This window comes from Ambystoma mexicanum, chromosome 12 (genome assembly GCF_040938575.1).
Source record: "Ambystoma mexicanum isolate Mex_15411 chromosome 12, UKY_AmexF1_1, whole genome shotgun sequence".
Lineage (NCBI taxonomy): Eukaryota > Metazoa > Chordata > Amphibia > Caudata > Ambystomatidae > Ambystoma > Ambystoma mexicanum.
The window spans coordinates 293921150-293947719 of NC_090936.1; the positions used below are offsets into that span (position 1 = coordinate 293921150).

Below are 26570 nucleotides of genomic sequence, written 5' to 3' on the forward strand. Positions count from 1 at the left end.
ATGACAGCACATTATTTGAGTCTAAAATAGAACTCTATAAACTAATCAGAAAGATGAAGCTGAAGGTGTTTTTTTAGCGAACTGGACCATCAAGAAGCTAGGGAAGAAGCAGAACTCAAGGAATTCAGAAACAAAAGTACCTTCATCTCTCCAATAAGTATACCCTCAATAGAAATCTTCCAAAAACAAGTTACGAGAGACTTTGAAAAACTTAAGTTTAAAGGTCAGTCACCTCGCAATATGAAACCTCATGAACTAAAGCTGATACGTGACTTATATGGAGATCCAGCAATCACAATAAGGGCTGCGGATAAAGGAGGAGGTCTAGTACTGCTTAACACTAAAGAGTATGAAGAAGAATGTGAGAGACAACTGAGTGATGTCAATACATATGCCAGATTGACACATGATCCAACACATGAGATAAAAGAGAACTTGAATACTTTACTAGATAAAGCGGAGGAATTGGAGTGGATTAATCACCACACAAAGATATTTTTGATTAATTCACACCCGAAAATACCACACTTTTATACGCTTCCAAAGGTGCATAAAGATCTCATCAAACCCCCTGGGAGACCTATTGTAGCAGGGATAAACAGTATACTAGAACCCCTAGGCAAATATGTGGATTATTTTTTACAACCACTCATCCAAAAAACTAATACATACATCAAAGACTCAACCCATTTTTTACAACTCTTGAACAGAACTCCATTCAATTGCAATAACATCTGTTTTACCATTGATGTTAAAAGTCTCTACACATCGATCCCCCACGATCTAGGGGGTGAGGCGGTGGAATGGATGCTGCTCAATGCTGAAGAGATACCAGCTCAGAAAGAATTCATAATGGTACTTCTGGAGTTTATTAGCAACAACTCGTATTTCCGATATAGGGACAACTACTATCTCCAAGTGGCTGGGACAGCCATGGGAGCCACTATGGCCCCTTCCTATGCTAACTCATTCATGTACAAATTCGAATTTGAAAACATATTACAGAATGAACACTGGTACCCCAAATTGGGCCTTTGGATTAGGTATATTGATGATATATTTGGAGTATGGAAAGACACGGAAGAAGAACTGCACAACTTCTTTACATATCTCAACAGCATAGATTCCCGCATCCAATTTACTCAGGAACACTCCCTAACTAACATCCATTTTCTGGACGTAGACATTAAGATTACCAACATAAGCTATCAGACCACCATCTTTCGAAAACCTACAGATCGGAACAATCTATTACAATGCCTCAGCTTCCATCAACCGAGTCTTATAAAAAACATTCCATATAGCCAGATGCTCAGGGTAAAAAGATTGGTAAGTGACCCAGAAGACTACAAGATCGCCATCCAAGAGATGGGGAAGAAGTTCCTGGACAGGGGATATTCGGAAGAAGAAATAAACACAGCTCAATCACGAGTAGCTGCACAAAGCAGAGAAGACTTATTGAAGATAAAGACTAAGCAAGAGTCGGCTCCTCCACTGGTCTTTGTGTCCAAATACTCACGTCAAAGCAGCCGCATTAAGTGCATTATCAAAAAACAGTGGAACACATTATTATGTGATCAAAGAGTAAAACACTTGTTTAAGGAAGTACCCACATTCGCCTACCAGCGGAGTCAAAACCTAAAAGATAGACTAGTTCAAACCAAACCAGCACTTAAGAAGAAACTCACAGAAAGAATTGGAACATTTCCTTGTTTGAATTGTAGCAATTGTGGCTATGTGATGAAAGGAGAAACAGTAAAGCAGCCCCATACAGGAGAGACGATCAGATTGAAAGATTTTGCTACATGTGACTCTAATAACGTCATTTATGCCATCAAGTGTCCGTGTGGACTGTACTATGTGGGTCAGACATTGCAAGTAGCAAAAATTAGATGGAATGAACATAGATCATGCATAAGGAATCACAATTCGAACTCAGCAGTGTCAAGACATTGGGATGAGAGGAAACACAACCTGGCTCAGATCCGCTTTGTAATTCTAGAAGTGGTTTCTAAAAGAGACACCCACGAGAACTTCCAAAGGAAAATGGACCAAAGAGAAACCTTTTGGATAGACCGTCTGAGTTCTCTCACTCCAAGAGGGCTCAATGAAGAAATAAACTATATGTGTTTCTTGTAAAATTATTTTTGAAGAACTGAACTAACTTTATATTTTATTGACAGAATATTGACATTTTTCCATGTAAACGTGGAGCTTCTGTTCCTAGCCATCTGTTTTTATGGCTCCCTTATATAACTGCACTTTACAATTTTTGCCGTAATTTTTTATGATTGGACTATACCTGGGTTGATTTCTTCATAATAGTGAAATGCACGACATATAACTGTTGCTCTACTTGCACACATTTGGATCAATTATTTGATTCAGTTCATACCTTAGGTACACCAATGATTGCTTATCCTGATGTATTTCACATGCGCATAATTAAGTCTTGATGACCCCGCACAAGTGGTAGTTTACACTGGATCAACAAAACACGCTCTACTTCCATACATTTCAATCTGATTCGTTGGTTCGTTTTGGACACAATGCTTAAATAACATAATTTTGGATCAAGCACGTCCAAGTGACATTCCTCACTGGATCAACACATTTCCCCAAACGCTCTTCTTTCACACATTTTTTATTTTTCCATTTTAATTTTAGTCGTTGGTTCGCTCTGAACTCATTGCTTAAATGGACATCATAGCGATCAATACATGTCCTAGTGATGGATTACACTGGATCAACTAATTCCTCCATACGCTCTACTTCCTCATATTTAGTCGCTGGTTCGTTGCGGACCCATAGTTTTTAATACATCATTGCGATCCATGTAAAGAATACACATTTCTATTACCCTTCCTGTACAAGTAACTGCGCCTTTAAGGCTTCGAAGACACGAGATTACAATCACGCGCATTGAATCCCAATGCGACGGTCACCATGGAGACATCCCCGCCCCCGGGCTCGCGCCCGAGGGTGGGGCGCGAGGCGTACATGCTCCAGTTGGACCACGACGCCTCGCAACGTCTCCATGGTAACCTTTAAAACGAAAGGTAAACTAACGCGAACGCGTTGCAAGCGGCTCACTCTGCGGTCACGGCTTGTGAACAGCAGATGCTTAGTAAGTACAGCAGCAACTTTTAGGCTTTACTTGCTTCACTTACTGAAGTTCTTGAGCATGACTCAGTATTATTGTTTAACTTTCTTGTAGATCTTGTTGTACTACCGTACAACACCACGATCCAAGCGTTCGGCATGACCAAGGTAGGACATGCACATATAGTTTAAAGATAGAGAGAAAATGCACATTTACTACAGTTAACTAATTGGGATGCCGTTTTGTTTTATTTTTGTTCATTATCTCTTCAAATGGACGTGGCTCGCGGATTGGTATGTGCTTTTGTAATTACCTTTAAATAATGGCTGTTATGTGCATACATATACTGTTAACAATGATGAAATATAAGTCATGCTATATAATTTGTTTTTTGCTATAATACCGCCCTGATGAAGGTTTTATCCGAAATGCATTGGCACCAGAGTATTATGGGCAATTTGAGATGCAAACTCATTGTGTGATTTACAAAGACAAACTTTGGCAGCAAATATTACAGGAATGTGAATTAAACAATTCCTGCCAAGAATCAAACATTTCTTTGAATTTCATTACTTGCATATCGAAAACTTGATACTTAATCTACAGCATACTAAATATTAGCACCCTAACTGGGGCTAACTGTGAAGCGCCTTTCCTAACAAAGTGGAGTCACTTTGTTTCCTGGAGGATTATATATTGGCCCCACAGAGGGGTGCTGGTTGGGTAACTGAATGTCATATTTTGGTGCATACTTTGTCGGATCATGCTCCCATTGTGGTGGTTGTGGTTATTCCTGGCAGGATAAGAGGTGGTAATAATTGATTTTTTAAGAACGAGAGCTTTACTGACGTGGTGTTCAGTGAATCAATTTGGGAAAATATTGTTAACTTTTTTCAGGACAACGCGGGGTCGGTGGCCTCTTATTCCATGCTCTGTGAAGCCTTCAAGTGTGTAATTTGTGGTTAAGCATTGCTTAGGAATCAGGGATTCTTAAGACCATAAGAGCTGAGCTCGCTGATACCGAATCTCTCCGGAGGGGTATTGAGTCGGACTCAGCGTTCCTTACTGACCCCGCACTGCTAGTGCAATTTAATTAACAGCTTGAGTGGTTCAGACAGACAGCAGAGAGGGAAGTGAAGTTTCTACATAGGCAGGCATCGGTTCACCAATATGGAGAGGGCCAGAGTCAAGCCTGCTAGATCCCATGTTGTCACAATTAGGAATCAGGCTGGGACCATACCACATACAGATGATGAAAATCGCTGGGGCTCTGCTGGAATTTTACAGTACGCTTTATTCTAAGATTTCGACACACCAGACAGCTATGGATGATTATTTTAATCGGGTTGGTTTGTACTGGTTCACTCAAGAGGAGCCTGACTGCCTGGGCTGACCACTCTCCGCTCAAGAGGTACACAGTGCCATCAAGGGTCTTCCTTCGGGGAATGCACCTGGCCCAGATGGGTACTCCACAGACTTTTACAAGACCTTTACTGCAATTCTGGTGCCCTACCTGTTGAATGTGTATCAGCAAGCTATGACATATGTAGTATCCCTGAGTCAATAAGGGAAGTGGTTGTTACTTTACTTTTGAAGCATGGGAAGGATGTCGAGGAATGTTCGTCTTAAAGGCTGATTTCTTTTATAAACTTAGATAACAAAATATTAGGCTTGCTTGGTTAATGTCTAAGAGTGTTAGGGCAAATCAGACGGGATTTATCCCAGGATGGTCCACATTGCATGTATTACACAGGATGTTTGGCCTGCTTTCAACGCTAGATCACCAATCCCCTGTTGTTGCAGCCTTTCATAATGCTGAGAAGGCATTTGACTCAGTGGAGAGGTCCTTCCTGTTTAAGGTGCTTAGAACGCATGGAGGTTGGTGAGAAGTTTATTTTGTTGGTAAACCAGTTGTATGCGTCTCCTGTAGCACGACTCCAAGTGAATGGTCGTATATCGGACCCCAATAAGATGGGACGTGGAACGAGATAGGGGTGTCCCCTTTACCCCCTTTTGTTTGCCCTTCCCCTAGAAACTCTGGCTGAATTAATAGGATCTAGACACATTCACAGGAGGGTAGGTCTGTTCATGCACCGCTTGGTGATCTTGCTATATGCTGACGACATGATTTTTATTTGTCACTGATCCTAAGATTAACTTTGCACCTATTCTGGAGGATGTCGTAGAGTTGTGCCGGTATTCTGGCCTCAACATTAACCCTACAAAACCATTGCTGTTTCCCGTGACCGAAGGATTAGTGAGGTATTGTGAAAGACTGGGCTTCCAGTGGCATGTTAGAGCACTTGTTATTTGGGAGTGGAGATGGCGAGGTCACCTGAGATTCTCTACCAACACAATTATAAAGCCAAGCTTGCTCAGGTTAGGTCAACATTGGAAAGATGGAAACATCTCCCAATATCATTGTACGGTTGTATTTCTCTGGTAAAGATGATCATCCTCCCTAGATTTTTGTACACATTCCTGAATGTACCTATTGAGGTTTCTAAGTCTTTTTTTAAGGAAGTGAAATCCATTGTATCAGGGTTCATTTGGAAGGGTAAGCAACCATGTATACGTTGAAATACGTTGTTTGCTCCATTGGACAGGAGTCGGCGTGCACTCCCAGACTTTGAAACCTATTATATTGCTGTACAGGCATTATATATGTCCTACTGATATTCACCACTCCCTGACAAACCACATGTCCAGAGCGAAAGGGCACTCACATCGCCTGCACTCATTGGGGCAATAATATTGACCCCTCTGCAGTGTATGGGTAGAGCGAGTACCATGGCTCAAGTGTAAAGCCTGGTGGCGAATTGAAAAAAAGACACGTCAGGATGTGCTATATTCTCCCCATTTGCACGTCATGCCTATTCACAGGATCCTGCTAACTAGTGAAAGGGTTTATACTCAATGTATGACCAAGATAGGCATCTCCTGTTGGCAAGACGCCTTCCCCCGGGGTAACTGTCTCACAATGGAGTAGTTTAAACGCTTGGGCGGCACCTAAGCACTTAATATGTTTACGTACTTTAGGCTTGGGAATGTGTTGAAGGCTTGGTTTCCCCTCCTTCCCTCTGGCACCCACCCCCCCCCCCATCGGCCCCTTCGACATGGGCTGGTTAGTGTAGAGGGAAATTGGTTCCTGGCCTATACCAAAATGTTATAGACAGCATAACGGGCTGGGAAGACTATTCCCGTGAGAAATGGGAGGATTTCCTAGGTGTCCCTATCCCAGAAGCCGTGTGGCGATACTGTTGTGCCCACACCAAAGGGGTAGCACTAAACAGTAGTTTCAAAGTGATAAACTTCAAATTCTTGCACCAGTTCTACTTCACTCCAGTTGACCTGCATAGGTCCCCCCTGCCCCACGAGACATCCGAGGCATGCCTACGATGCAGTGTCTATCGGGCCACATTGATACACTTATCATGGCACTGCCCCAAATCTACGACTTCTGGTCCCAGGTCTTTGACAACATAAGTGAGATAGTGGGTGAATGTATTGTTCCCTCTCCTCTGGTAACTCTATTGGGATATTCAAAGGAAGTTGCTCGAGATGTTCGCCATCTCATAGGTCTCCTTTTGGTCCTTGCGGGTAGGAGGATTTCCATGGCATGGATAGTGGCCATCCCTCTCAGCCTGACCTTTGGAAAGAAGATATTCTATATTTTCATGAAGTGGAGGCCAAATACTATGCCACTTTACACCCTTCTGCAAGACCAAAGAATGTCTGGGGACTGTATGTAGCATGCCTAATGTCTCAAACTCAACAAGCCTCCATTGTCTCTGATGACTTGACTGCTGATTCATATAACTGATATTGCTTGTCTTAATGTTGCTATTATATGATGATATGACGGATGCCTGTACAGACCTGCTGTCTTATCTTGTTATACAAAACAATCACAAAAGAGTTTAAAATGGCAACGTGCAAATGTCATCCACTTAATATGATTCTTACAGTGTATTATTAGTAAACAAAAGCAGCTACTAAACATGGTGCATTGCTATGCGTCGCTATGGGGGCATCTGTAATATTGCTATCTTCAAATAACGGTAAATTATTTTGCTAAGAAACTCTTGTATTTCCCGAGATCAGCTTCAAATTATGCGGTACATGTCGAGTTAGGCCTGAGTTTTCTGGAGGACAATCTGTGTCTAGAACCCCTTGTGCATTTGCTAAGGATCTGGACAAACCACAGTTCATCATTGAAGAAATAATTAACAGAAAGGGTACCATGGTTCCAACACATCGAAAAAAGGCTAACAGGAATTAACGAACAAGCACTTTTGTTAACCCCTCATGTGATGGATATCACACAGAAGACACTCTATAAAGCACTTTTAACTTCTTACACTAAAGATATATGCAAGGCCCGAGCGCTCTCAACTAATCTCAATCATAGATTTGTTGTTTTTTCTAATCCAGAAACTCTGCAAGAATATCTTATCTGGATTGACAAGATCTGGGACAGATGCTTCATTACCAGAGCACGTTTTAATTGTTTACCACTAAAAGCCATCACTTCAAAACGGCAAGGTCAATCTAGGTATACCAGTTGCCGGTTTTGCAATGAACCTACGGAAGAGATGTTACACTTTGTTATGCTTTGTCCTGTATAATTGCACATTAGAAAGAGAACCATTTTATTGATTAAAAGACAGATGAATTTCTTCCAATGTCATCCAGCATTATGTTATCTTCATAAGGCCAACTCAATCTGTAAGATTTCAAAGAATCACAATGGTACTGTATAACTATTAATTGTGTTTTATCAATGGCACAGTAAATAATTAATTATCTTTTTATCATGATAATGAGCGTATAATTAGTTTTATGATGTGCAATCTTTTCTGGAAGATTAGACAGATAAGGGAGGTGGGATTAATCTTAAACAAAATAAAAAGGCAATTATTCAGTTTTCAGTTATTAGTTATAGGTAGGGTAAAGTAGGGAAAGTTAGTTTTAGGAACACATGTTTATACTATTCCTGTATTCCTTTATTCCTGCAACTCGAACCAGCAGTGGTGGCGGTAAAACAGCACAACAGGGAAAAAATCTCCATATCAGTAACAGACCCGGCAACTTTTTTTCTGTCGTCTTCAAGCTTAACTCAGTATTCACACACTATTTTTTGCGAAGAATGTGATACATCCCAGGCACTACTGATCATATGTATTCAACAATATTGGGTTACTAGTTATGTTTTTAATATTGTGCATGACACATGCATTGCAATGGTAGCATCATCTGTTGACATAGAGGATTGTACATAGACAGCTCATGGTGGTGGTTAACACTTACGGTCATTATGATATCAGGCAACTAGAAGGTGTTACAATAAAGGTATTACGCATTTCCAATACAGGTTGCTTTGCTGTGACTTGTTTCATATTGTGCACATTATATCATTCTCAGATAAAAATCAAGTAGTTTATACCCATAATGAAAATAAATTCTCTCAAGTTCTGGTAATTTAGCCGTTTGTCTCTTTCACGTCATCCAACACATACTGCACTTAAGGTAAGCGGTAGGAGGAAGGACCACATCCTACAAGCCATATTGTTGAATGATGAATGACAATTTTTGACCATCCAAATCACTTTTGTAAACATGGGCTATCCCAAAAAGAGTGGCAATGGCCAAACAAATGCATTGCATACATCAACAAACAAGAAATCAACAACAAAAAATGAAATCAAAGGAAACATCCAAAAACTGTTCAACGGAGGCAATACGCCACTCATTCGGGTGAAAGACATACACTTGTGAAGCAAGTGCATAAGTGGCCAACCCTCCAGAATACCACCTTACATTGCTAGATGGAGGCAGGCATGTGCATTTTTAACTATGTGCATACTTCCAGACAAGATTTTAATGAACCCCCAGATTGACATCAGTTGTATGAGGTCAATTGTATTGAACTTCCTTCTGAAGTCTAACCCTTTGAAGGCAGACAGTAAAAATGTGTATACTCTCATACAAAGGTCAGTGGTGACAAGTTGTTCTAGGTTTTAACTGTAAACAATGTTAATGTCTTCATGTATATTTTTTATTATTTTAAATGAAAATATGTTTCTTTCATTCATTTTTCCAAAAGAGCATTTTAATAAAAAAACAAAATGAAAATGACAGGAGAACTCTGTAAAATGTGTCGAAAAGAATAATTGTTCCTATATAGGGTAAGTGTGAACTTTAACTTGCAATTGTGTCGCTGGTGGATTACAATGTGAATACAATCTTTTGTCGACAAGGATGTATAGAAGCATATTACCTATTGCCATAGATAGTAATTAAGTGTTAGAGTTTCTCTTGACTTTTTCAGAAAAGTAAAGCAAGTAATAGGACTTTACCTCCAAAACAAATGCATCCTTTTTCCCATGTGAGAGGTCCAGTTCTGTAACCTCATCTGAGCTTTCGGACTGAGATCGGAACAGTCTAGAACGATGTCTTGGCTCTGGAATAGGAGAACCTACGATTTCATCCAATATTTCCTGGATTTGAGAATAATAATCGTTTCGTTACACCGCAACATTTTAAAACGCATGTATACATTCTAAATGCAAGTTTTCTTTGATACAGGGCAATTCATGCTCTACGTTGATTTTTTAGACATTGACAGTGAAAATTTGAGCTGGAAACTGAGGTGCTGGGCCAGTTGACAGCTATATCAAGTTCATTACTTCTATGAGAGATATCTATATGGCTCAAATAAAGGCTGAGACCCTTACTGTCCAACGACTAAAACAGTAAATACAATTAAAGCTACAAAAATGAACAGTTTATTTCACTCCGCCATATTGAGAAATCATCAAAACCCACTGTCATGTCTATACAACTGTATGAAATTAAACGCAACTCACCTGCAGAGGAAGGTCTCCAGCATGTGTGTCATTAAATCAAAGTCTTAAAGCAGCCAGGGTTTAGGGAAGAAATGACATCCCTATACAACAGTCTTCACAGAACAGAATGATCATAAGCTTGAAAGTTATATGGATAGCCTAACAGGTAAACACTCTATGGCGCTCCAAAAGTGTATACTTCCAAAAATGGCAGCTGGGCTACCTATCAAAAGGGCTATTGAGAGGCCATGACAAAGGAAAATGTGCATTTTCATAGCGTCCACACCAGGAAACAATCTACAGTGACATCTTTTTATGTCACAGCTTGGACATTTCCCATTCCAAATGTCTAGGACAGCTGCATGGCTACTTTAAAGTGTTTATTTCTCACAAGAGAACCACATATGCTTCAATTACACTTTATGTAAAGCTATATCAACAGACGATGGGCTTGGGAATACTACATGCAGCCCGACTCATTTATTGTGATAAAATCTTAAAATTACTTGGGGCAAAAGGAGGGATGAGTAATGAATGCAACTGTATAACCACGAAAGCCTGTTGATGCATCATCAAATGACAAGACAAGGATTTCCCTTCGATTTAACATGATGTTCTAGCTACCAGGAAAGCTACTATGATAAAGTGGTATTAATACAATAAAAATACCTCAATGTGTATTATTCCACAAAACGAAGCCTTTCTCAAGAGATTCCTTAACCTTTGGGATTTTTTGCCAGGATGTCTCAGTAGTTCTGAGGATGGTCTTACTCCTCTTTACTACTTGTGAATCCCTGAATGTTTTTTCAGCAACTCTTTGAGTGCAAGTCATTTCAGTTGTCCTACATCTATTAGGGTTCAGGTGCTTTAGGTTGCTTATCACCTTCCAGGTTTCAGGGTTCGCAGAACTTCTCACGGTTTAAATGCATCAGGTTCCTAACACCTCATGTTTTGGTGGTTTCAGTTTATGAGAACCTCTTGTGGTTTCTTTCCTCTGATTTATAGGGATTGAATAATCACACTCCTTCGGATAGGAGGCCGACTTCCCTTCTTCCAAGATTTATATTAATTGGTTATCTTTACAGCTCAGTTGGAAATGATAGAACTGGCCAGTGCCATCTAGTTTCCTTTCCCACTGCCTGCTAGTGAGGCATTCTCACATTTCCACTGGAGAATAGATCTGGGGTTCAGTTGACTTTGCAAACAGCAGCAGTTCACATGCACATTTCAAATTGTGGAGGAAAGGTTTGGGAACAGAACATTGGACCTCATTACAAGTTTGCTGGTCCAGTAACAACGGTGCCAGTAAGCTACCGGCACCGTTGTTACCAGAACAGCATACTATGAGTTTTGCTCGCAGGTGCCTTTTCGGCCCCCGCAAGGTCTGACCTGGCGGGTGGACCGGCACCTATGAGCAGAGCATGTCGGATGCACCGGCACCATTTAGGGCTCAATGGGAATGGGGACTAATATTTTCTGGCGCCTGGGCAATTGCCAATATCTGGGTGCCGGAATAAAAATTACTCCAGCGGCAGCCGTAGTCGTAATGAGGCCCATTGTATGTACTCCCCTAGCATATTACCACAGCAAACCGTTGAGCGCACACTGCAAATTGCTATGTTTAAACCACTGCTTTTAGCTTTTGCGAGGCGATGCAGTAGATTGTACTGCGCACGTCTTTGCCATGTGTACTGCGCATGTCTTTGCCATGAAAGCCCTTTGCCTAGCATGTAGGATTTCTCGCCTTCACAGTTCTCTCTTACGCATTTCTCTTTTGGCATATGAAAGCATGTTTTATGTTCTCGCTTTCTTTTTTTTTTTTTTTTTTTAACATGTTTATTTTAAACCGGTAGCACAAACGAGAACAATAGAAGCATACATACAGCATGTAAATACTCCCATTCCAAATATTCGAACACAGTACAGAGACCCCAAATCTTCCCCTCTTCCCACCCCCCTCCCTCCTTCTCCAAATCAATGTTCCTCCTGGCTCGGTGGAGCGGGGGCACCCATAAATGGCTCGATGCTCGAACGTAAAGTCTGTCTGGTTGATAGGGGTTTGTGGGTCATCGCTGGGAAGTTCTGATCATAATCTAGGAGGGGGGGGTCCAAATGTCTGTAAACCAGTGTAAGAGGCCTGCTTTGGCTGCCGTGACTTTTTCCGCAACCAGGATATCCCAAAGTTTAATCCACCAAAGGGACCCTCGGCAGACTTCCAGATTTGGGCAATTGTAATTTTAGAGGCCAATAAGAGTTGTGTGAGCAGTTGGCCGTCCTTCTAGATCTCGGGTACACTCCTGAAGCTGGGGCGCCTAGTAGAATGATTTCTGGTCCTCTGGGGAGTACCACCTGGGTGATCTCTTCTATAATAGAAATGCATTGAAACCAGAAGACATGCACGATTGGACATGACCACACATGTGCAGATATGTTCCTGGGTGTCCACATAGGCGCTAGCATTGTGGGTCGAGGGACCAGTTAAAGCGATGGAAGCACAGTGGGGGAAAGTACCATCGTAGAAGAAGTTTATATATTTAAGTTTATATTTACGGTTAGTGATGCAGAAAGAGAAAGAGTGGGTTCTAGCCCGTATGTCCACCCATGTTTGGTTTTCTAAAGGATGCCCTATACCTGTCTCCCACTGCGCCATGTAGGAAGTTCTCTAAGTGAGCGTATCATCCTGTAGCAGTTTATAAAGCGTGGAGATCTTCCCCCGAAGCGGCAGGTCCCTCAGAGTGAGTTCAAGAGGGGCTGGAATACGTGTCGCAGCCGGACGGGTTTGGGGGTGAGAGCACCAGTGTCGGAGTTGTGTGTAGGAAAATCGGTCCCTTTCCGATAGGCTGCTTTGCATTGCTCAAAGGAAAGGGGTTGATCATTCTCGAAAAGTTGTCCCAGGGATTCCAGCCTTCCTACAATCCAGTTTTTGAAGTTTAGTGGCTGGGACCCAGGAGAGAAGGCTAGGTTATGAAAAATTGGAGAAAAAGAACCCAGGCCGCTTTTATATTTCAGCACCCAACCCCACGTTTTAAGAGTATGAGTAGTGGAGGCTAAGATCCTACTCCAGGTTTGACGAAGTGTAGTCAGAATGTATGGGAGTAAGCGGAGGGGAAGAGCAAGGCGAGATTGCTCTAATTTTACCCATTTCGGGCATCCAGAGGACATGATCCATGCCTGCATGTGTGCCAGTTGTGACGCCACCTGGTATTTGCGTAGGACCCCTAGGCCTCCCAGTCTAGCATTGCCCATCATAGCTTTTTGAGAGAATCTTGCTTTCCTGCCTTTCCAGATAAACCAAAGCATTTTCCTTTGAATACGAAGTAGGGGTGCAAGGGGGATTGTGGTGGTGAGGGAGGAGCAAGCATATAGGAACCATGGGAGAAGGTTCATCTTACAAGCGGTTATCTGCCCCATGAGCAAGATCTCTTGTGAGGTCCATCGCTCGAGGTCCCTCTCTAGTTCCCTAAAGAGCAGGGGGAAATTTGAAAGGTATATGTCTCTAGGACGAGCAGGGAACTGCTGGATCCCCAGGTAGGGGATATATTCCTCATGCCATCTGATCGGGCAAAGAGGTTCTAGGGTTTCCCGTTAGCCAGCTTCCAGGCCTATCCCCAGGGCTGCCGATTTCCCAAAGTTGATAGCAAAATCTGCACCCTCCCAAATCTGCTGAGTTCTTTAAGGGCTGATGTTAGTGAGAGGCAAATGTCTGTTATAGACAACAGAACGTCATCCGCGTAAAGAGAAAGGTTATGCTGAGAGGCGCCAAAGGGATTGACCTTTAATGTGTGGGTCCAGTCGAACCTTCTGGGTGAAGGATTCCATTACCAAGAGACGAATAGGAGGAGTGACAGCCCTGCATGGTACCACAAGTTAAAACAATTGGTTCAGAGAGGCTGCAATTGACCCTGAGGAGCATTTTAGGAGATTGGTAATTTGCCAAGATACATTTTTGGAAATTTGGGCCAAAGTGAAAGGCCTCTAGGGTAAGGTGTAGGAAGGCCCAATCCACTGTCAAATGCTTTGGAGGCGCCAAGGTCAACAGTGCCAGTTTATGAGAGTCTTGCATCGCTAGGTCCACTAGGTTAAGAGCCCTACGAATATTGTCCCCAGTAGATCTATGCATTACAAAGCCGTTTTGGTCCGGATCAATTATGTTGTGTAGGACCCTCACTAGCTGGTTCGCTAGGACCTTCGAATAGATGTTGGCATCGATATTTAGCAAGGAGATAGGTTGATATGAGCTATTTTCTCTGGGGTCCTTGCCCAGTTTGAGCAGGAGGATGGTTATAGATTCCTGCATTGATGGAGATATCAATCCCGAAACACCAAACGAGTTGAAAAGAGCTGTCAACGAGGCTACCAGTTGGGGGCGAAATATTTTGTCAAATCTAGTTGTGAAGCCCTCCGGCCTGGGGCTCTGGGTTTGAGGGACTTAATGGCTGTTTCGACCTCCGCCCCTGTGACTGGGGCATCTAGATCCGCTCTGTCTGGTTCCTCGAGTTGTGGGAGGGCGGCTTCCTGTAAGTAACTCTGCTGTTCTACTTGGCTTCGGACGATGCTGACATCGTCTCAGACAGGTGGGCCACAACCAGTTGAAGCTTATCCGATTCCGCATATTAGAGCTTGCCTTCGGAGTCGCGGAGGCCTACTATAGTGCTTTTCTTCTTTGCCTTTGCTAGTTTCTCTACCAGGAATCTGTTTTCTTTATTATTCTTAGCATAGTAGCTTTGTTTGGATTTAGCTAGTAAGTATGCCGTTTCCTCCGCATAATGGGCCTCCAACTTTCTCCGAGCAGTTAGAAGGGAGCAGTGTGATCTTGGGGACCAATCTTTGCGTTTATGATTATCCTCAGCTTTCTGGACTTCTTGTTCAAGAATCAAGCAAGTGTTTTGTTTGCCTCTATGATATGCCGCCCCGTGTGCAATGAGTTCCCCCCCTTACCACTGATTTCATGGCGTCCCAAGTGTTCGCCTGGGAGGTGTCTCCAAGCAGATTTTCCTGGAAAAAGTTTCTGATCACGGTGGCAATGGAATGCCTAAAGGGTATTTCGTTCAGCATGGGATCAGATAGGTTCCAACGGCGTCTGGGGGGTGGATCAGGGTCATGGGTATGGAGTGTCATTGTAATAGGGGCATGATCAGAGAGCACCCTCGTTCCTATGGTCATATTGTTTACAAAGACGAGAATTTGTGGGGAGGCCAGTACGAGATTGATACGGGAGAAGGTCCTGTGGACATGTGAGAAGCAGGAGTAGTCCGCTTCGTTATGGTGAAGCACTCTCCGTGTGTCCACCACCCCCAGGGTTCGAAACAGTTGAAGGAGGCTTCTGGCAAGTTTAAACTCTCTGGGGGCTGGGGCGTGCGATCTGTCCCGAGTGGGGTCCGGGACCCCGTTAATGTCCCCTCCTATGATGACTTGGCCTTCGACAAAGGGAAGGATGGTTTCTCCCAGGGCTTCGTAGAATGCCTCTTGTCCCTCATTGAGGGAGTAAACCGATACAAGAGTATAGTTGTCCAAATATAAGGCGCGTGACCTCTGTGTAGCGACCATCCGGGGACAGTAGAGTTTCAAGTATCTGAGGTCGCACATGTCTGGCGAAGAGGATGGCAGTGCCCCCTTTTTTTGGTTCCGTACGAGGCTAAATATTGGAGCGGGAAGTTTCTGTTATGGAGACGTGAAAAGTCAGCAGGCATCAGGTGGATCTCCTGGAGGAGGACCACTGAGCTTTCCCTATCTTGAAGCCGTTTCAGTATAGATTTTAGTTTGGAGGGGGAGTTCAGACCACTTATGTTCAACGAGATGAGCTTCAATTTTTGGTGCAGTGGAGGTGTCTCTCAGGCATCAGTATTTTCTGGGTATGGGATCCGGACTGGATGCGATTCAGTCATCATTCAGGGGCATTATTCTTCTGTCATCAAAGTGCAACCAGGGTTTTAACATATGCCTCCAACGGGAAGCCATAAAAATAAATTTGCGGGATGCCAACATTATTTTGTCGGCATATCCCAGAGCCAACTGGGATAGAACTGTTCGTAATATACTCCAAGGGATAGTAGGTGACATCCACCTCGGAGTCGGGCATGAGCCGTGCGAAGCCCACATCAGTTAGGAAATTCTTACAAGTCTCTAGGCGAGTTGATGGGCATCGGAGCGGTCGAATGGGGAATGCTGGTGCGAAGGAGTAGGCGGTCAGAGGGGTAGACGCCTCTCATTTTTAGTTCTTGGATATTCCGCTGGGCTCACCTTGCATACCGCCCTTTCTGGACCTTAGTCCAGGACGTACGTTTCGGTCTCGGGGGAAGTTCCATAGAGTCATCCATCACTGGATCAGCCGGGCCCCATCTTTTCTTTCCGGGGAGGTAGGATGCAGGATAGCGTTCGCATCCTTAAGGTCTGCAATCGTCCGGGGGACCCCTTTGTAAGAGAACTGAAGCGCGGTAGAAAATAGCCACCTATATCGGACGTGTTGGTCTCAAAGGAACAGCGGCAGAGGCCTCAGCGCTCTCTGCTTCTGAATCATCACCATTGCCAGGTCCTGAACAATTTGAAGGGGGGCTCCTTGGAAAGTTAGTTCATCCTGGGAATGAGTTATTGCCATAAAAACCTCCTTGGTCGTTGTTAAGATGGATTTCTGAACTCTGTCCTGGTGGGGCAGAGGTTCTGAAGGACAGCCCAGATTCTTGGAACAGGGTAACCTCTGGACAAGCTAGACCAATCAAGGTAGCGATCGCGGCGGTCAAGACTAGGTCTCAAGAGGGGTGAGGGTGACTGAAAGCCCGCAATGAGCACACAAAGCACGGACACTTACAAATTACTCCAAGCAGGTGTTATATTAAAAATATAGACATTTATTACAAGGCCTTTGTAATATTGACCATAGTAAAGAATCACGATAAAACTCAAGTAAACCAACACATCACCATCAAATAAAATATATATATATATATATACAATTACCGAAGGGTCTAAAGAGTTAGAAGCACGAAATATGCAGACTACCTAGATGGGGAGGAAAACAGGCAGTGCAAGTAATCGTTTAGACCCAGTTCGCCTTCACAGGCCACCTAACTAGAAGGAAGTCCGAGCCCTACGAAGAGTGGAGCCTTGTGCTCAAAAGTACCTGCACACGCTGGTGCCGATGGGCCAAGGGGAGTCTCTTCAAGGAAGTCAGGCAGTTCAGAGTGGTGGACAAAGGAGGGCGAACAGATATCCGCTATTCAAGCGCGGCCTCCACTTGCGGGCAGATGCAGAGCGCGAGTGCTAAAAAGGTGTGCTGTTTAACACAGCGAGGAAAAGCTACGGGCTACTGCAGGAGGGCGACCAGTTCCTAGCGTTGCTACTCACCGGTCCCCGATGCAGGCAGACCCAGGCTTCTCCGCGTCAGTTTCAGTGCTGGCAGGTTCAGATACGAGCAGGGGACGTCTCGGCGTCGTGTAGATTCCGCGGCAGCAGACGTTAGAGTTGAGGATGTCCCAAACGCAGTGAACACGCACAGATTGTTACCACAGCAGGGCAACGAAGCGGCCGTGTGTATTTCAGCCCAATGTACACTTCTCACTTCAGACCTAGGAATGCCAAGTGTACGAATCGTGTGAGAGTGCTAAGGACCCGGAATACAACACAACCTGACGGCGGTAACAGAGCAAGACTCCTGTGTAGGCTGGTCAGTCCACTGGATGGCCCAGGGACGCTTCCGAAGGCTTACGTGCAGGAGATGATGAAGATGCCGAGAATAGTTGTTCCCACTATTCCAAAGGGTCGAAGTACCAGTACAGGCCTTCTCGCTCGATCAGAGGCAGAATGGTTTCACAGAGCGACAGCAGTGCGGAGGAGCAGTCCTTCAGCGGGTCACCAGCGATTCCTCGGTTCAGCCTCTTAGTTGCAGGATACTTGGCTCCTGTATCCGTCGTTCGTGAGAACTCAGGAGATCAACATGGAAGTGGTATTTCCAGCCTCCTCTTATCCAGAGTTCCCTTCGCGCCAAAACAGAGGGGACCCAATGGGAGATCTGCTCACAAAACACTCACACCATACGTGGACCTATCATGGACCACGGTGGTCCCAGGCATTGAAGACACACTAGACTCTCTGGCACCCAGGAAGTGTATTGGGACCAGACATCCCAGCCCACATCCTGGAGGCACACACAAGGCCTGTAGAAGCCCGTGAAAGCATCTGTGTTTCGCGGGAAAGTACATGCCCAAATAAGGAAGGCCCCGGGTCGGCTCGACCTGGGGAAAGTGAAGGGGGCAAGACTGTCAGCGGGCAGGACAAAGAGCCTCGTGGTCTGGCCATTTTGGGAGCCAGGCCACCATTTTGGGCTAAGCGCGAGAAATGCGCTTAAACAGCCAAACGGAGCTCAAAACACAAAGAAACGATCGCTGCCACCAGTCCCGTCCGTGATTCACTTGCACCATTCGTTAACAATCCCAAGAGAGTGTCTAGGGCCTGTAGAGTGACTAGAGACCCAAGAGAGCAGTAACTTAGCTTACAGTGCCCTCTTGTGTCATGTTGCGCAAAAGCTGCAACATGACAAAAGAACTACGGAAAAGAACGTTTCCCAGTACTGACTGTCTTAAGGGCATGTCAGTTTCCCCGTAAGAATGGAGCGAAAGCCCAGAGGAGTGCGGCAGAAGGCTGCGCTTCTCTGGCAAAGTCTAGATCAGGGTGAAAACAACAGCAAAAAGTTTAGGGGTTGCCACATGGAAGGAAAATTACCTACAATTAAGAAATCTTTCCTAACAGTCGTGTAAAAGTGGACCCGGATGATGACATCTGGGGGGAATCGGAATCCGCTCCCCGTCGAGGTCGCAGTCTGTGGGTGCAATCCAGGATGAGTGTTGGGCCTTGTCCAGCTGCGGTAAGAAAGACTTGAAGAGGTCCCCCACATATTCCACCAGATTACGATCAGGGACTGAGGAGGGGATCCCTCGAATACGTACATTGTTCCATTGGGCTCTATTTTCAAGATCCACCTCTTACTGTGTAAGAGACCACATTGAGGCACAATTAAACTAAAATAATGCGGGTAGAAAATAGATGTGCCATAACTTATTAAGGGTGATAAAGCTATTCTGAGAAAAGAAGTAGTACTCCCCTATATGTGTTTGAGATTATAAAGGACATCTTTGTCCTGATGTTGTCCCATTTATGTATTTCCCAGTATTACAGAGAATCAACTATAGCAGTTGGGTCAGCAACAAGTGTGAGACATGTGCTCACTGACCGAGAGGAGGAGATTCTCTTCCCAGCCCAGCCAGACGTAGGGAACAACACCCGGTCTAGGAAGTGCATAAATAAGACAAAAGAAACAGTGGTGAAGATTATTATAGAATGTAGCACCACGACCCCAATTGCCTAGATAGTTAAAAGCACACTGTGATCGACCTGACATTTATTCTTTTTTTGTGCTTTTTCTAAAACTGCAGTGTTCAGTTCTTGTAGTTGGGTTAGCTACAATTGGAACATATGTAGCCGCCAACTTAAAGGAGGAACGACAACCCACAAAACCCAGTGATACGTAGAGAACATCAGCTCTTGGAATGTTTCCAAAGATGGTAAGGCTAAATTTGTCCATAGGGTGACTGGTAATAACTAGAAGGCGAGTAAAAGTGAAAGACTGCATTGAATGTATAGGGATGTAACCATTCCTAGATTCTGAGCCCAAGTATTTCGATATTTGTCCTCTTTAGCCCCAAGAAGGTTGAAAAAGTGCAATAACTAGAAGAAGAGGAGAACTCGTGAGAACTAAGATTTTCAAAAGTAGCAAAGCTGAAACCAATTAATGGAATATTGGTTACCTGGGTAAGAACTCTTGTGGGGTGATGAGGAAGAATGACTCTTCTTTGAAACTGAGCCACGGGAAAAATGAGTGTATTAAGTTACCACGATACAATGAGATCATGCCAGGCCAAGTACTGGAATTGTATAGCCTCAAGGTGTTCACCTCGTAGTAACTAGGATGAGGCTTGATTAGAGAAAACGAAGTTGAATAACTATTAAAAAGAGAAAGGAATTTTAATGAGACTGAATCATGTGAAACCTGTTCCGTGTACCAAGGGTGGGTACGTCACTGATAGATATAGAGGAGGAGTACTAAAGTTAATAACTCCCTCCTGCTGTGATATTAGACACAGCTAGTTGTGTGTAATAAAATATACAACGTGGATGTATCGAACATTAATAGTCGATTGTCCTCTACTTGTTTCCCACAGACATCCATTCGGTGTACTCACTTGATGAGAGGAACAAAGGAAGGGACTAAGTGTGGATCCCCCATTGGTCCCAAGAAGAAAACAGACTACTGTATATTACAATTGAATGTGGTTCTTTTACCCCTGATGAATTTCGGATTAAATTATTATCAATGCTAAAAGAAAGAAACATGTTGGGAGCATGGTTGAATGCAGTGTGAATGATTTGAATGAGTGGAGTGAGCACTGATAGGTTAAAGTGGTATGGACTAAGGTGGACATCTCATTTGGAGAGGGTTTCTAATTATTGATCCATGGTGTGAATTCATTGAATAAGAAAATTATAAATACTGAGAAATGAAGTGATCACAGAATATTGTTATAATATAGTGTTTATGATGTGAAAATGTATTGTCTGTTTTAGATTGATGTATACACAGTTCAGATAGAATAAGAGTGTATACACCGTTTTTTAAGATTCTATGTTTTAGAGCGAAATTAATAAAAAGATATTTTTGATATATAACAAAGAGTATGTGATGATTCTATGTAAAATAAACATATACAAGTGAATAGACACGAATGGCACAAGGGAAACAGGTGACCGTGTGAATATATTGTATTGTACCATAGTGTAGAGGGCTGTTCACACGTGGTCTAGAGAAATATTTCCTCTAGTCTTTCCGATGTTAAAAGGGCACAAAACACTCACACCATACGTGGACCTATCACGGACCACGGTGGTCCCAGGCATTGAAGACACACTAGACTCTCTAGCACCCAGGATGTGTATTGGGACCAGACATCCCAGCCCACATCCTGGAGGCACACACAAGGCCTGTAGAAGCCCGCGAAAGCATCTGTGTTTCGCGGGAAAGTACATGCCCAAATAAGGAAGGGCCCCGGGTCGGCTCGACCTGGGGAAGGTGAAGGGGGCAAGACGGTCAGCGGGCAGGACAAAGAGCCTCGTGGTCTGGCCATTTTGGGAGCCAGGCCACTATTTTGGGCTAAGCACGAGAAACGCGCTTAAACAGCCAAACGGAGCTCAAAACACAAAGAAACGATCGCTGCCACCAGTCCCGTCCGTGAATCACTTGCACCATTCGTTAACAATCCCAAGAGAGTGTCTAGGGCCTGTAGAGTGACTAGAGACCCAAGAGAGCAGTAACTTAGCTTACAGTGCCCTCTTGTGTCATGTTGCGCGAAAGCTGCAACATGATAAAAGAACGTTTCCCAGTACTGACTGTCTTAAGGTCATGTCAGTTTCCCCGTAAGAATGGAGTGAAAGCCCAGAGGAGTGCGGCAGAAGGCTGCGCTTCTCTGGCAAAGTCTAGATCAGGGTGAAAACAACAGCAAAAAAGTTTAGGGGTTACCACATGGAAGGAAAATGACCTACAATTAAGAAATATTTCCTAACAGTCGTGTAAAAGTGGACCTGGATGATGACATCTGGGGGGAATCGGAATCCGCTCCCCGTCGAGGTCGCAGTCTGTGGGTGCAATCCAGGATGAGTGTTGGGCCTTGTCCAGCTGCGGTAAGAGAGACTTGAAGAGGTCCCCCACATATTCCACCAGATTACGATCAGAGACTGAGGAGGGGATCCCTCTAATACGTACACTGTTCCATTGGGCTCTATTTTCAAGATCCACCTGTTTGTACTCCAGGATCTCACTTTTGTTAAGCGATTGAATTCTATGTTGCATTTGCAGGAGTGTCGCCGAATGTTCTTGGGTCAAGTCTTCCATTTCTTCCACCATTTGTTCCACTTCAGTGACGCTTTGCTCAATCTGTTCGAGTCTTGTAGTATGCTCTGGCATGCATGACCGAAATTTGGTTTCGATGACGAGCATGAAGGCTTTTATATCATTCTTGGTCGGTGTAAAGGATCGGAGGGGGGTGTCTGTGCTTCTGCTTTCTATATGGTAGAGGAGAGGCACAGAGGACCCCAGCCAAGATTCTCTATTACGATAGCAATGGACGAGCAATCAAGGCCTAGCTTCTCAGGAGGTGATGCAGGCTGGTTCTTAAGTACAGTGTAGTCCCCAAGCCCCCACAAAGGAATGTCCACACACTGTATTACTGAAAACACAGTCTTTATATAATTAATATTCAAAGGTATGTACACTATCACAATAACGCACTTTGTACTCAGAAATCAACAATGGTAAATATATACAATTCTAAAGTAGTACCACCAATATTATTAGATCTCATTGAAGTGCATCAGCTATACGGTCAGAATGTCACACAGATCAAGAACAAGGAAACCAGTAATAGAGATAGGAAGGAAAGCAAGATGGTTGACACAATTGGCAGACTACTGGCCCCGTTACCTAGACACACTTCGGTGTGGAGATCCTGCCACCTGGGCAACTTGTAAAATAAAGATATAGCACAACCCCAGTCCATATATTGCTCAATAGTCTTGTTCTCTCCTATAATGTTTTAACCCACCCAATGTACCTGGTGGAGTAGAGTTCTTCGAAAGAAGCGTCGACGGATCCTTCTTGAGTGACTCCCTTTAAAGCAGGAGCCATGGATCGTCGAGAGGTGTCGAAGAAGGTGAACTTGGCGTCGATGACGTCGATGAGAAGTTCGAGGGTGCCGAGACCACGGCGTCGATCCAGGTTGTGCTCGTCAGCGACGTCCTGCGAGGATGAGGTGTGTAGGGCACCTCAGCGTTTGATGGTTCTGGACCGCAAAGCGTTTACGAAGAACTGTGGCCCAGCAAGGGCGTTGAGTCGTCGAAGTCTTTGTGGCCTTCAGGTGGCGGGAAACCCACCTGCGGATTCTCCCCGGCGCGCCGGCGGCTTTGACTTTCTCCGGCAGGATAAAGCGGTCATTGGTGCGGACAAAGGAGTCCTTTGATTCAAATGTTCTGAGGCAAAGGAGCGGGCGGCTCTGGCCGTCGGCGGCACGGCGTCAAGCGGTCCCCTCTTCTGGGGCAACACAACTTCGATGGGCCTTGAGCGGTTACACAAACCTGCAAACCCTGGTCAACGTCAATGGACTTCGACAGCGGCGAAGTCTGGGTGCTTTACTTCGTTCTCCTCAGCGATCCTGATCCGGTCGGCAGCCTTTCGAGGGTCTGACTTCCAGGGAGCTTTGGCGAAGGTCAGCAGTGCTCGATGGTCCCTCGGAGCACGGGAAGAGCGCGCCTTACTAGGTCCTCTCTCGGATCAGTCTTCGACGAATTCGGCAGCTTTCAGATCAGGTCGAAGCAAATGCAACAGCAAGTCTTCTTCTTCCAGCTGGGCGTCAAGAATCAGCAGTTCCAGTTACTCTTCAAGTGTAGACACAGCTTCTGAACAATTTCCAGTGGTGAGAGGTCCCCAGATATACTATCCTGTCTCTCATCCACACTGCTGGCTCACACTCAGCAGCCAATCATATAGAAGGGCATTCACGCAGTCAATTAGCCAATCAGGCATAGTGTGCATTCAGGCCATCCTCCTCCCACTCAGACACTCACAACAAGGAATGCGGATTGGCACAAGTATGCTGGAAATGCATTGGAGGCTGAGTACCAAAAATGAAATACACCAATCACGGGCTGAAAAGATACAAGTATCTTTTATTACTGTACAGTTTACAAAGCAAAACAGATCGCTTTCTGGCCCCAACACCTCGCTATGTGTACCAGCCGACACAGTGAGGAGAGTGAGGTACTGGACATCTAAACACTGGCATTTTTATACATTTCCTACAATATTGTCCAGCCTCTCTTCACGTTAATAATTAGTGTCTAGAGTTTGTGCCTAGTTCATATGACAGATTTTACAATATTATGCAAGGGATTACATGAATTTACATTTCCATGAAAAATACAATGGTGGTATAGGTTCTCGGATCTGCGGTAAGCCTTGTTTCAAGAACCTCTTACAATGTAGTTCAGCTAAAACATACGATCGTCTTTACTCTTCATTGTTTCAGAGTTTATACAAGGATGAGGCTTGTGAGCGCAGACAACACTTGAATAGCAGTTCATATAAAGCACAAGGTTTCTTTGCTTTGCTTAAACAGTCGGCTCACAGACAACTTAAACATTAACAGAACTCAAAGGTCGGTCGGCTCGACTTGCAAGATGAAAACACAGACCACCATCTTAGAATATGGAACACAAGTGAAAATCAAAATGGTGGACGAATCTTAAAATGGCGGCGAAGTAGAAACTCAAAAATTTGAGCTTTTGGAACGCGGTTTTCCATGTAACGCGATTGGGCTTATGCCAATATTAAATATAAGGAGGCACTATAAAATTACGTTTTTAACAAGTGGAGATATTCATGAAGCTGGGACCATACCTCCATCCAACGCTGGGTTTCTGAAGTCTCCCCTGCTACTGTTGTGGTGTGTAGGCGCGTGTGACACAGCAGCCTCAGTCAGTAATACAGCGTGGAATGGACGCTTGCTGTGCGCTGTTGCAGAGGGTCTGAAAAGGAGGCCGATGTTTGAAGGTCGCTGGATCCACGGATGAGGCTGTAGAACTAGGTTCAGGCCGCAGCTCCAAAGTGTAGGCTCCCTGGTGCACTGATATCTAGCAGGCGCTCTATGCTTCTGTGCCGCGAAGCACAGGGGGAGGTGGCACCAAGCGGATGAGGCAGCAGGGTGATGGCCAGAAGTGCCAAGGTGAACACACTGTCTCTGCCCATGTAGGGCCTCCACCAGCGGGCAGGAGTCGCCAAGTTTTCTCTTCTAGCAGGGATTACTTCAGGAATGGTATATGTCCCTGAGGGGCCATGCCGAGGGGCGGCCCAGTTCCAGATAGCCGGGTGCTCTCCAGGACTTCGTTAGGCAGTAGCGGCTGGGAGCGGACCCGCTCCGCCTCCCCTCACATCTCGCATGTCCGCCATATTGCGTTCCTAAGCTGCCGAGCTCGCCAAAGGAATCGCTGCAGCTGGGTGAACCGGAGCTCGTTGATGGGGAAAACTGCTACAGACTGCGCTCCCGATGTCCCGATCCCCAATGGTTCCTCTTTCAGGTGATTTCATGAGCTGGCACCGTATATTAGCTGTCATTATAGGGGGCTTCGCACAGAGGTCATCAACGGAGCTGCCTTATCGGTGGCGCTCCAGGCCACGCCCCTTCTCACTTTCTTATGAAAAGCGGCATTAGTAGGCAGAAGTCATCATACTGCAAGTGCTCTTGCCTGCCTCAGAGAGTGTGATTCTTTAGGAAGTTTATTTGCTTTAACTAAATGTATTACGCTATGCTTTCCTCACTGATATCACTAACTAGCAGAGCAGCGAGCAGTTTGCATCAAAGGCAAGTATAATGAGGGTTTGTTCTCTTTGAGCAACAATGTTTCAAGGTGAGACCTTGCCCTGTTGGGACCACCCCTTTCATTGAAACACGTATTCCTTTTTATACCAAAAGGAACACATGTGTTGAGCATGATGCACCGAGGGCCGGGGGGGGGGGGGGGGGGTCTCACTTGCGCTGCAGTCTCGTGCTGACGTTGGTTATGTTTTGCTACTGCTTTACTAATAAATGGTTCACCAATCCACGGGAATCATGAGTGGTTATTTCACCACCACAATTTGGTGCCTTAAAGACATCAGATTCCCGCTGATCTGCAGCCAGGTCTAAGGGCCGCCGGGCGCACTTCCCGGTGATGCTCTGGGCCCAAGAGAGATAATTTCGTCAGAGGGGAGAGCTGGCCGCAGCGCCCAGAGACTCGAGGAGGGCAGATAGAGCAGGCGCAGAAGCAAGAGCCGAAAGAAAAATGATGGGTTGGTGAACACAGGTAATTGCATCCATGTATTGTGATGTAATGTATTGTGTTGTGTTGTCTGAAACGGGCAGGGGTAAATGTTTGGCTTTGAAATCTTCAAACCGAAACTGAAATCTGAAGTCTGAAAACGGTTGGGATGGTCCAAGAATACAGGAGGGAAAGTACCCTGGCCTAATAGAACTGTTTATCTGAATTATGGAAAAGTAAAAGCATCTGGCAACCAGAGTTTAGAAGCAGTGCATCCATGCTCCCTACTGACTTAAGAGGACATGAGACCACTGTAAAGGTCAGAGTAGTGTAGGACCATTCAGGAATTAGGGTGAATGTGTTCTGTATGAGTGTGAATAAAATATTTTGAATTTGAACACTATGATCGTCTTGTCTTCACCCATACTCTGTACTTGAAACCCTAAATGTGCAACTCAGTTGCAACCCCACTTTATAATTCACACTCTTTGCTCTCCTAGTACGATAGCTCCAATATGCTTTGCTTCTACCGATTATGTGTCTTGCCTTTGACTCTTACCTATCCATGTCTCTGAAAAGCTGAATACCGCTCTGCATTGTGCGTGTGTAACGCTCACCTGATTCCCGCAGAGGCGCCGGTCTTGACTGGGTGAATGCCGTATCTTCAAAGGTGATGTGTAACACACGGTTAGCTCTTTGGGCTGGACCTCTGTGCACTGTATGTCTGA

General features: G+C 44.7%; 1 protein-coding gene across 7 annotated transcripts in view; it reads right to left on the minus strand.

Moving 5' to 3' along the window:
- The window catches only part of C2CD5 (C2 calcium dependent domain containing 5), a 2654621-nt gene that overhangs the window by 1387718 nt on the left and 1240333 nt on the right, over window positions 1-26570 (minus strand). For all 7 annotated transcript variants that reach the window (XM_069628452.1, XM_069628454.1, XM_069628457.1 and 4 more), the window contains one exon: window positions 9463-9603. In XM_069628452.1, coding sequence (XP_069484553.1) covers window positions 9463-9603 — 141 coding nt within the window. The remainder of the gene's footprint in view (window positions 1-9462; window positions 9604-26570) is intronic.